The sequence below is a fragment of the Corylus avellana genome, chromosome ca4, assembly GCF_901000735.1.
Source record: "Corylus avellana chromosome ca4, CavTom2PMs-1.0".
In the NCBI taxonomy this organism is placed as follows: Eukaryota; Viridiplantae; Streptophyta; class Magnoliopsida; order Fagales; family Betulaceae; genus Corylus; species Corylus avellana.
Window position 1 is genome coordinate 31,595,547 of NC_081544.1, and position 12,361 is coordinate 31,607,907.

The 12,361-nt window shown below is 38.4% G+C and overlaps 2 protein-coding genes across 2 annotated transcripts in view; one reads left to right on the forward strand and one right to left on the reverse strand.

Annotated features, from left to right (window-relative positions):
• LOC132178911 (putative SNAP25 homologous protein SNAP30) overlaps positions 1–4,696 on the forward strand; it is a 4,949-nt gene extending 253 nt beyond the window's left edge. The window contains exons 2-6 of the mRNA XM_059591492.1: positions 521–1,125; positions 2,306–2,399; positions 2,489–2,622; positions 2,709–2,806; positions 4,433–4,696. Coding sequence (XP_059447475.1) covers positions 619–1,125; positions 2,306–2,399; positions 2,489–2,622; positions 2,709–2,806; positions 4,433–4,532 — 933 coding nt within the window. The 5' untranslated portion in view covers positions 521–618 and the 3' untranslated portion in view covers positions 4,533–4,696. The remainder of the gene's footprint in view (positions 1–520; positions 1,126–2,305; positions 2,400–2,488; positions 2,623–2,708; positions 2,807–4,432) is intronic.
• Positions 4,697–5,409: 713 nt separating this feature from the next.
• Positions 5,410–7,765, reverse strand: LOC132179425 (probable inactive purple acid phosphatase 9). The gene is made up of 2 exons (XM_059592154.1): positions 6,943–7,765; positions 5,410–6,857 (listed from the first exon to the last, which is right to left on the reverse strand). The coding sequence occupies exons 1-2, from the start codon at positions 7,636–7,638 to the stop codon at positions 5,577–5,579; spliced, it is 1,977 nt and encodes a 658-aa protein (XP_059448137.1). The 5' UTR covers positions 7,639–7,765; the 3' UTR covers positions 5,410–5,576.
• Between the last annotated feature and the right edge of the window lie 4,596 nt (positions 7,766–12,361).

Below are 12,361 nucleotides of genomic sequence, written 5' to 3' on the forward strand. Positions count from 1 at the left end.
GCTTAGGCTTTATTTCTAAACCTGTATCTTTGCTTATAAACCATTCATGATTGCTCTATGGCTTTAATTTGATAAAACTTGTTTAGCATAAAAGTTATTGATTCAAGTTGCTTTGTATCTCTTCTGTTGCTAGATCTTGTCTTTAAAAAGATCAAATTTTATAGCTGTTCATGTTTTAACGCTTTTTATTCGACATGATTTGAGTGAAAATTTATGAAATTCTCTGTATGCGTCCTGTATACCCGAGATTTCTCTCTTTATTAGCAAAATGTTTACTTGACTTATCACAGAAAAAAATGATTCAAGTAAAGATTTGTGATCGCTTCCTGGGTGTCACACCAAGCTGTGTCATGTGTGCCATTAGAGATCTTTTGCATTTTCTTTTGACGATGTGCAATTCTAACATTGAAAAAAAATGAATTCTATGACACAATTATTACTAATTGACATTGTTAACCACAGATGAATGATCAAACAGATTCATACCATTCTTACTAATCGACATTGTTTATGTTTTTAGGTGCAAGCATCAAATCATCACACAGATTTTTTCGGTTTAGAGACTTTGGACCCAACATCATTTGTGTTGATATATAGGAATCTCGATTTCTTGCCAAAATGTTTGGATTTTTGAAATCACCTGCAAATAAGATTTCTAAGCAGAAATCAGTGGATCCTGGGTTTCCAGTTTCTTCTAGTTCTAACCCTTTTGATTCAGATACTGAATCTGATACCAAGCAAACTTTTAAGCCTGCAAGACGAACTGCTTCAGAACCTGTGCTGGTGACCCCAAATTTCAATACCAACCCTTTTGATGATGGTGATGATGGGAGAAGAGAGGCATCTTCTTCGTCATCCTCATACTCTGGTTATGCAGTGGCAAGAAACAGGTACAAGAATGATTTTCATGACTCAGGAGGATTACAGAACCAGAGTGTGCAAGAACTGGAGAATTATGCTATGTACAAGGCTGAGGAGACAACAAATACGGTTAACAATTGCCTGAAGATTGCAGAGGACATCAGAGAGGATGGTACAAGGACCCTTGAAATGTTGCATCACCAGGGTGAGCAAATTACAAGGACCCACATGATGGCTTCTGATACGGAGAGGGATTTGAGTCGGGTAAGCTCATTTATATTCTTGCTCATGAGAAATGGATGTGCAAGTGTGCAACCTAGGGAATGGACTGCGATGTTCAAATTAATACGATGGAACCTTTTTGACATCCTGCCCCTCTTTGATTTTTCTATTTCAAATAACATGTTCATCTAGGTTTATTTTAATTTCTTGAAGGTGCTAGAACTTTTATAATCTGAGGCCCAGCACTTGTAAAATCTTTGCGCATTTTAGGCTTCTGCAATAGAATCAGGGATGAACTACATAGGAAAAAACGAAAAATTATCCAGAATGCACTGGTATATAACTTTATGCAGGAGCTCCTAGTGAATACGTGCAAATTTTCCTAGAATTTTGTAGAATGTGTCATAATTTTCACGTCACTGGATTCTCTTTGGTAGGAAAGCCAGCAGAATACAATTACTATTCAAAGAAGCTTAACTATGAAGTTGGTATGCATATTAAAGTGTTTAAGCTTTGTAAGGAATGCATATGAATTATACTGTTGGTTTTTATAATCTTTCAGGCCCACTTACTACAGCCCTTCGTTTTTTCTTTCAATAGAATCGTAATACTTCAAAAAAAAAATCTGAGTTCCACATGGCACACCATAAAAAGCTCCAGTATAACTCAAATTTATCTTTTTATTCAGTTTTGCTACTTAGGTATCTTCAAAACGTGACCATGAAGATCTTTACGTGCCAAATTAGAACTGATATAGTTTAACCTGAGTTTCATGAGGCAACTATAGTGGAACGGGTAGGTTTTCAGACCAAATTGACCGTATTCTACCTGAACACACTGTTCAGTTATGATTAAACATATTAGAACTTCAATTGAAATTTCAGTATAGTGTTCACATACAAATTGGTGTCAGTTTTGGAGATGGTTAACCAGCCTGAATTCAGTCGAACCATTGCCATCTCATTGCCACCTTCAGTTGCAATCTGATAATCATTAAGACCCAATTTTTAAAATTTCCTGTCCAAAATTAGTGTATTAATTTCTCACTCATTACCTAAAAGTGGATTGCCACCCGGTTATGTCTCTCTTTCTTTGGATTTTTTTCTTTCTTCTAGTAACCTTTTGCTTATTCCATTCCTGAAGCTGGTATTTTTTTTTTCTTGATTATTTTTTTCTTTTCAAGTGCCTCACATATTTTTTTATAATGCCTTCTTAATATCAGGGTGAGAAGCTTTTAAATAACCTTGGTGGCATGTTCTCTAAGACTTGGAAGCCAAAGAAGACTCGGGAAATTACTGGGCCTATAATTACTGCAGGTTTTAGTCCTAACAAAATTAGTTTGCTTCTTATTATCATGGGGCATAGTGACTGGGATCGTTTTATATTTATTATGTTGGCTGAACAGATAATTCATCCAAAAGAAGCGAAAACCACTCAGAGATGAGGGGGAAATTGGGTTTTGCTCCTCCTGCACCCAGAGGACGGTCAGCTTCTCGAACACCTCCTCCTGAACCAACAAATGCCTTGCAGAAAGTTGAGGTTCGTGCTTGTGATTCTTGATTAGGTATATATGAATGTAGCAACATTTGCTTTTGGATTTATTGATATGGGCTCACCAAAACCAGGTCGAGAAGGCAAAGCAAGACGATGCACTTTCAGATCTAAGTAATCTCTTGGGTGATTTGAAAAATATGGCAGTTGACATGGGAGGCGAAATTAACAGGTCAGTGTTGATCCGATCATGTCCAAATTACATGTTTCCATCTTGTAGTCATTACATATTTCCTTTCCTTTCCTTTTTGTTTGACAATCTATCTTTAGAAGTGACAATTTTTTGCTTGTGTTGAGTGAAGCAATAGGGGCCAATGTTTTTAGAAAAACCAGTAATGCTGAACACCAAAGCTAGCCATACTGCTGTGTTCCTAAGGCTGTTTATTGAGAAGATTTCCCTCTTTTCTTATGAGGAAAAAAAAATTATGAACTGCATTAACTGCATTTTATTCAATATCTCTGCATTTTATCCAATGTTTTTAAGAAAAATTATAATAAACATTCCTAAGGCCAATGTTTATTAACTGCATTTTATATGTTTTGGATCTATTTACTTACTTTTGAAGGATATTTAAATGTTCATTTTCAAAATTACAGCGGCAAAACAAATAACTCGTTTTATTCAATATCTCTATGGGGTAAAGATATAGAAGGGAAAAAAAGAATTCAAAAAAGATTTCGTTTATTATCTTTATTAACAATGAATAATAATAATGAAAGGATTTCTTTTTTGTTGAAGAAGACGTATCCAATTGATATTAATGTAAGAAAGATGAGGCGGCCCTTTATTACTATTACGCATTTTGGTATTAAGAACACTTTTTTGTATCCCCATGAATCGGATACTACTATGCTATTTCCTATGCTTGTATTTGGCATATTTACTTTGTTCGTTGGGGCCATAGGAATTCCTTTCAATCAACAAGGAATGGATTTGGACATATTATCCAAATTGTTAACTCAAGTTATAATACATAAAAATTCAAATGATTCTATCGATTGGTATGAATTTGTGACAAATGCAAGTTTTGCATTGAGTATAGCTTATCTCGGGATATTTATAGCATCTTTTTTATATAAGCATTTTTATTCATCTTTACAAAATTTGAACTTCCGAAATTCATTTGTTAAAAGTGTTCCTAATAAAATTATTTGGGAAAAAATAATAAATGTGATATATGATTGGTCATATAATCATGGTTACATAGAAGCTTTTTATGAAATATCCTTAACTAACGGTATAAGAGGGTTAGCTCAATTAACTTATTTTTTTGTAGTATGCAATGAACAAAGCCGTGGTATAACATAATTAAGTCTTTGGCATTCAGGTAGTTAGTTGCTATGAAAATCTTGTTAATCTTATTTCAAGAACTTAGTACAATTCTTCCTCCTGGGCATGAGGATAAACTGCTTAGCCCGTCAGGGGTGAAAGCTCCTGGGTTACCTAGTAATTGGTTCTGGCGGGTGGGGTCAGTTACCTGTAGGAATTTGATTAACGGTGAGGATTGTTGTACAGTATGCGTTTGCGACGTACAATTAATCTGAGTAAAGTTCTCCTACATTATCAAAAAAAAAAAAAAAAAGAACTTAGTACAATTCTCTTGGCACCATTAATAGATTCCTTTATGTTTTTTCCTTTACACAATCACATGCCATACCAGATTCTTTGGCAGTGTAGAAAAGTTGCTCGAGGAATTCATCTGTTATCATCTTTCCTTTCATTTATTTAGCATTTTATACAATTATGCTGTCTCTCTCTCTCTCTCCTCTCTTATAATGTTCAATGTGGTGATTGCAGGCAAAATAAAGCTCTTGATCATCTTGGTGACGATGTGGATGAGCTGAGCTCTCGAGTGAAAGGTGCCAATCAACGTGCACGTCGTTTGCTTGGGAAGTGAAAGCTGATAAGGCTTCAATTACCACCCTACTGTTCTTTTCTATTTTTCAATTATTGTCATATATTTGTTTCCCCCACTTTTGATCGGATGCTGTCATTACTGGTATAACTGGTTTTCTTCCCCCATTCATGCTGCAATAATATGAGATTTTTTTTTATTTTTTTCTTTACCACAATGTTATACTCGGTTCTTTTTCTTTTGCCTTTGACCATAAGAATCAATTCAATTCATCGTTTAGCGTGGTACATGTTGTTGGTGTGCCTATTCTACTGAGGTTTTGTTATGCTTGTTTCCTTTACAAGTATTTGCCTGTGCCAAACCCCCAATATCACATTTAACTAAAGTAAATAAAACAGTAAACTACCAAGTACCAACGACCAAGTGGGTTTGGATATTTTTGTTTTGGAGAGGGAGGAAGGGGGGTTTGAACGACCAAAAATTTAAAAAAAGTGTATTCATCAGTTAGGGATTGAATGATCTGGTGATGCTGATGAGTGAGGCACAGGCGCACAGCCCGTTGTAGATAATACCATGCACTTTTAATATAAACTGAACATTTTCCTGCTAGCAGAACAAATTCAGTCTATTAAACTAATATTTGTCTTTTGAGAATCGCATGCTCTAAGGATAGATGTTGATTTAATACTTGACTGAGTTTGAAAACTATGTCCTTCGCTTTTTTACCATTTTGGCATCTACACTTCTCAAAGTTCCGGCAGAATTCAGCAGTAGTAATATGATAGTTGCCCAAAAAGGCACAAGATGGTTATAATAATAAAAGATCACATTCAAGTCGTCACATTGGATATAACTTCGCAATTATCTGACAAAGTATATGGGCTTCAACTATATGAAACCCTTTGTACAATGTGTTAAATCATCATATAAATATGTGCCGAAAATTGCATATTTACAAAGACTTAAAAGTTATACAAGTATTTTTTTGAAGGTCGTACGAAATTATAAGCTTATAGCCTCGATGGCTAATTGCGAACACATTGAAATACAGGAGACATATTACAAATTTACAATACTATCTAGAGCTCAGACATCATCGGCGGCCTTCACGGGAGTCCAGCTATTTCTCAAGGCAGCCTCTTTCCTGGCACGTGAAACGAAACCAAGAACATAGCCTACAAAAGCCCCAAGCACCAACACGCTCGCTCCCTTGACATAAAGTGAGAATGTGGACTGAACTGGAGCACCATCAGCAGCGCCATCAATGGCACCAGCGGCAGCACCGCCGCCGCTGAGAACTTGTCCGGATGCAAGAATCTCCACCATATCATGCACCTCCCCATCATGGTTCCCAACATAAGAAAGCGTAAGCTTCTCCTTTGTGGCAACCAATCTAGTATACCCAAACTCACCGCCGCGGTACAAAGAGCGGTTTGGTTGTGGGAAGATTGGATCATTTGGGTGGTCAGCTCTAGGTTCCCAGATGGGTTGCCAGTCTTGTCCTGCCATCCCAATCACAATATGGACTGGAAATGCCTCCCAGTTCTCCCCATTCAGCCCCATGCCTCCACAGGTAAAGTTATTCACTGGACAAAACCTCTCGTATCTATGGACATGACCCCACAATGCAAGGGTCACCTTGTTTTTCACAAACAAGGGTTCCAAGTGCTGGAGCATCCTCTCCCTCAATGGGGCATCTCTGTATTCATGACTTGTAGTGTACATGGGCCGGTGCCCTTGGACTACCACAAAAGGAGTCTTTTTTCGATCAACCGACTGCAAATCATGCTTTATGAAGTTATATTGGCTGCTCCCCGGAAGGAAATTGGTCTCTGTAGATATGTACACAAAATGTACTGCCCCCATATCAAATGAGTAGTAAAGGTTCCTCGTAGGAGGGGCTCGGGCTCCGGTTAGCTCTGAAGAATTTCCAGGCATGTGGAACTTCAGGCTGTAGGGTACTCCGCATTCACCACCCCCATCTGTTCCATAAATCCCCTGAGACCAATCAGGCCTCCATGGCTGTGAAGGCCAGTCGTACTCATGATTGCCAATGCACACATGGTATGCTACTTTGGACGCAACAGGTTCAATCTGAGTGAAAAATTGATCCCACAGCCACGCATATCCTCTTGCATAGCTGATGTCCCCGATGTGTGAGACAAATGCGGGCTTGTCACCCAGGGCTTCAATGTCACGGAGGATCCATTTCATGGTCGCTATGCTTTCCTCTTGCGTACGGAGAAACGTGGAGTATGGTGTCGCCGTTCCCATATCGCCGAACAAGAAAGCTATTGTTTCATCAGAGTCCTCATTCCGCGACACAAAGCTGTGGATTGCACTCCATCCTCCGGTGTCACTTCCGACCTGTCATAGACCAACATGATGTTCATGGGTATGTATGTTTTATTAATTAAGATTAATCAGAGAGATAATCAACTAAATTATTTACCTGGTAATAATACCTGACTCCTTTCTTCAACTTTCTGATTACCCCATCATGGATCCATCCAGGGTCTCTCCACCCTACGCTCGCATTGGCCGGGGACTCGCACATGTGCTCCAACTCGTACCTCCCCACACGTGCTTCCGCCACGCCATCAAGCCGATCTTTTCTCTCCCCGTACCTCACGGACTGCCCGTCACCGCCACGCCCCGTCACGAACATCACCCGAATCTCGTCCTCGTTGTCCGTGAACGCCAGGTGGATCTGCTCCGGCCGACTGCCCGACGCGAACCCGACCCCCTTGGATTCGGCGAGCAAGTGGGCCGTCCCGGGCAGGGGGTTGTGATCGTGGTCGTGGCGTTTCCGGTCGACCTCAGACTTGGCCCAGTGGAAGATCCGGAAGGAGTAGTTGGATCGGAGGTTGACTAGAGGGAGAGAAATGGAGCCCGACCCGGAGCGCCACGTGGTGGAAGACGACAGGAAAGTGTAGCCGATGAAGAGATCGTGGGGAGAGTCCGGGGGCGAGTAGATGCCGAGCCAGTCGAGCTCGGAGGGCGAGGCGATGCCGGACCATTGGATGAGTATCGGATCTCCGGATCTTGCGAGAGTGGTGGGTGTTACAGAGAGGGAAACCTGGGATGGGGTTGATGGGTCAAAGAGAGAGAAGATCAGGAAGAGAAGGAAGGGTGCGAGAGGATTCATATTCAGATTTCTTTCGGTTGACGAAGATGAACAAGTGTGGGATTTGGAGATCAGGTGGGTAAAAGGAATAGTTGGGTTGCTTTTGGATTAATAAAATTAGGCATATTCATATTCTTATTCTTGTTGATATTCTAAATTTCTAATCTTATAGGCTTATGACAGAGATATTTTATTTTGACGATTAATAAAAGAATTGAAAATAAAGTTTATGTTAATATCTATGGATTATGTCATAGATATTATCATGATCCATGGCTATTAACATAATATCTCATTTTGTTTGAGGAATAAGTAATTCAACTTATAACACCAAAAATTAATATAACTTTTTACACTAAATAATTTTTCTTTCTCTTGATAAAATATTCATTAATAAAATTACTGGTGCCACCGTCTTTGTTAGTTTTGGAGACTCAAGGGCTCGAAAATGAGCAAGGGATTTTGTGGTTGGTGTTTGGGGTTAGAATAAATTGAAGAGTTCATAAGATTGTTTTGAATTAAATATATAGTATTTTCACTTTCATTATATTTGATATTTTTACCTCTTACGGTAAAGTGGAATTTTGCACCATATCTAATAGGAGGGGCTCTCCTTGCCTAATATTGGGCATTATCCGCTGGGCCAAGCTCTTGTTTATGGGCTTTTCATCGTATAGATTACAAACGAGTAGTTCATGGACTTTGGTGGGAAAGAACTTAGAGAAGAGAAGGTGTTAGAAATGAGTTTTTGTGTAAATTACAAGACTTTTTGTAAAATCTGATTCAATATATATTTGTGACCATTTAAAAAAAAAAAAAAAAAAAAAAGTAATTGGCTTAGTGAAAAAACCATATATATATATATGAGAGATTGATATAACATTTTGAATTTATAATCTGTCTTATCAATGAACTTTGTCTCAAATCATGTTTTAATTCCTATAAAAAGTTAATGATCCACTGAGTAATGTTAACCATACTTACATTTTTATGCAGCACTGTTACGATAGCAAAAAACAAAAAAATTGTACACTCTCTCCAAGTCGGAGCTTCCCATCATGCGGGAATGGATTGGGTGTCCCGACCACAAGATCGGACGTTGACGATCATCGTGACGACCTTGAAGACTTTAAATGTAGTATGACAATTTTCGGAGGTTCAATTGGGCCACTCATAAGAGAGGTTGGCCCAAAAAAAAAACAATTGGGTTGACTGCCAAGTTAGTAAACTCTTTAGGACACTTATGATGTATGAAGAGTACTCTTAATAGCTTACCTTAAATTTTTCGTAAATTTTGGAAACCAAACTACTTTTTTTTTCTTATTCAAGTACACTTTATAATCACGGTTTTTTATAAGGATAATGGAAAGTGTTTCTCTAAATTTTGGGTAGCATTGTAGCTTTCACTTTGTTTTAGGGAAGGGAAGAAAAATCTGCTGCATGTGGGTTTTTTTGAGATTTTTCCTACCTTTAAGTAATCTGTTAATAGTGCTCTAAGGATGCCGTAAAATAAGAGTATGATTAATTAGAATTTTATGCTGTTACAGTTGACCGCTATTTTTGTAAAGACAATAAGCTAAGAGACAAATAACTATAAAAGATACGGGTGACTTGCTATTTTTTGAGCCGGCGAGAGATACTCTAATCCTTAAGTTAATGGAAAACTTTTGTAAAGACAATAGGCTAAGAGAACGAAGGGTATATTACTCATGTACCTTTGCTTAGGGTTTCAATCCCTTTTTATATATTTATTCTCCTAAGGGAAGTAGAAGTATAGCAAGTAATGGGACCAATCATCTATCCTAAAATGTCGAATTCTAAATTGGCAAGCGAATAAAGGGCGATTGTCTTTCTTTATTCTTATAGATTACACTTCCCTCTGGTCGTAAACTCGTAACATCATCAGTCGAAGGCTCTTAAATTGGCCTAGCTCTCTCGTTAGAAGTTTAGAGACTATCGACTCTCTCAACTTTTCAGCACCCCCAAGGGTTGGGGGTTCGGTTCACTGCGTTGTTTGAGCTTTTTTCCTGAGCCCATAGTACGTACGCCTAGGGTAGAATAAATTTTTCACCACTATTTTTCATTATAAATTTGAGAGTTTGTCAAAAAGTCTCAGTTCAAAATTGGAACCCACCCGACTGGATCAATTTTGGGCCTAGGCCACCATGGGCTCAAACATCAAACAAGCTGGACTTGTATCATGTGAACGGCCATAAAAATAAAAATAAAATATAAGTAAAATAAGGCAGATAGATAGAGTGTGCGAAATATAGGGTATTTAAGTAAATTGATTATATATATATATATATATATATATATACAAGGTTTTTTTGTCATGGTCCAATATTATCTAATTAATTATCATATATAATTTATTTCTGTTACAATATTGTTTTTTAAAAGGGCGGCAGACGGGCGGGGAATAACGTTTTCCATGTGAGTCCATGATCCATCTTGTAAAATTTGCATCTTGCGTTTACTATATATGATACGGTGTACCAGTTTCACCCTTTTTGTAGAGTTTGACCTACCCAGGATAAAAATTAAAAATTAAAAAAAAAAGAAAAAGAAAAAGAAAAATTATCTGGTGGAGGAGGAGCAGATTATTAATTAATTGCGTAGTAGGGGCCATCCTACACATACATATATACGTGACTCATTTGATTAGCGATGGTGATTGCCGACTACCCAATGCCTTTGGTGACCCCAATTTTCTCGGCAATTATATTCGTTCATGTGTCTCTTGCTTCGCATTAAAACTCTCCCTACTATCACTATCTCTCTCTCTCTCTCTCCCACCCACAATCCCTCTTCCTCTATCAGATCACTCTCGTCTCATCCATCGTCTCTCCCAGCCATGAAGAGCTCTCCTTCCACAAACGGTTGCCGGCTTTTAATGTTGGTGGTTTTCTTCCTCCTCTTTCTCACGTCAGCCTCTTCTCGCCTCTCCAACCCAACGATGCATATCACGGCGGAAAGTAGCTTTTCAAGAAACCCTCGCAGCAACCACCACCGCCATCCTTGTGCTTCTCTTTCCCATGAAAGGTCACGTTCTTTGTGCTTTCAAATTCAAAGACTCCACCGATATCGATCCCTCCCGCCACCGTCGCCGTCACAGCACCATGAGATTGACCCAAGATACGGTGTGGAGAAGCGACTAGTCCCCTCCGGACCCAACCCTCTTCACAACTGATCAAACCCCACAATTTCTACCAGTGCCAATACCGTCTTTTCCTTCCTATATAAATATATATATATTTATATATTTAGCAAATTTTCCTCACCATTTCTTAATTGGTATGTTTTTATGATATAGATGTGTGTTGCCCTTTTTCTTCTTTTTTGTGATGGAAGAAGGAGAAGGTGTACTTGATGATGGGCTACGACTACGTACGACTGAGAAAGAAAGAGTCTTTGGTTCTTGGTTTTCACTCTTTTGTGTTGCTGTTTCCATTGTACTGTACTGTGTTTTTGGCTCTATGTCTTGCTGAAGGAGGAAAAAGCAACAAAAAAAAAAAAGCCAAGATCGAATGGAAATGGTCTACTCTTTTGGTGCAATTATTTAGGCAGCAAGCAGTTTGGGAGAGGTGGAATTTCAAGAGAAACCCATGACTTTCATTAAATTTGGAGCTATTTTCCGAGGGCAAAATGGACTTTTCAAGTCGGATATTATCGGTCGGCATTAATTATATACTCATGTTCAAGCTATGAATATGCCAAGGTTGAAATTTTCCCTGTTTTCTTTCTCTTGTATTTTATCCTTTTTCTTGCATACATATAATGATATATATATAATTTTAGACAAGGCTTGCTTGCTTGCTACCTACTGACCTACACGTAAGTTCCAAAATCCGCAGCTAAAATCCTTGTTTTACGTGTCATGTTCAAGCAATTTCCGTATTTGATTTTCAAATTGCATGCAGTTGTGAGTTTTGAATTTGTGAGAGATGGATGGATGTCGTGAATCCCATGACAAAACTCTTGTTTGTCAACGCATGGTTTGTACAAAAACCCCTTCCGGCCGGCCCCCTGCTGTAAGCCTTTGACGCACGGCACAGAAACGTGCAATCGCTTCTCTATTTTTGTCTCGAGCATGATCTTACTGTTGATCGTGTGTTTGAGCAATTTTTTGGCATCACGATCGAAAGACGATATAATGCCAAAAATTTTACGTACGGTTACGACGCAAATTCTCACCAGCATGTGAGGATAACGATTAACGAAGCTGCTAATTTTATTGTATAAAGCTCTTAATTAGTTGATGTTAATTTGGTTTTCAGTCACGGGTCCCCTTTAACGTGGCCTCCGCCCCATGGGCTCTCAGCCTCTCAGGCAACACTGGACCACGGGGTAGAGAGAGAGAGACAGAGGTGACGAATGTTATCGGCTTATCGCATCGGGCCAATCAAGTACTGTTATGCTTGGTTGACCATTTCTTTTATTTATTTGTAGTATTATCAAATATATCAATCCATACATGTCAAAATATATATTTAATTATATCAATTATAATATAATTAATTAAGTACATTTAATTAGAAGCAAAACCAACTGGAAGTCATTACAAGCAAATATATAGGAGGTTTATTTTTCCATTACAAATGGGGAAAGTTAGCTTCTTCTTTTTTTTTTGATCTTCTTAGGCTTTTAAGAGAAGGAAGCTGAATTCTTTCCCTAACGGGGAATGTTATCACGTAACCCGTGAGTTAAACTCTGCGGCTCATGATTTAGCCAAAGAGACTTG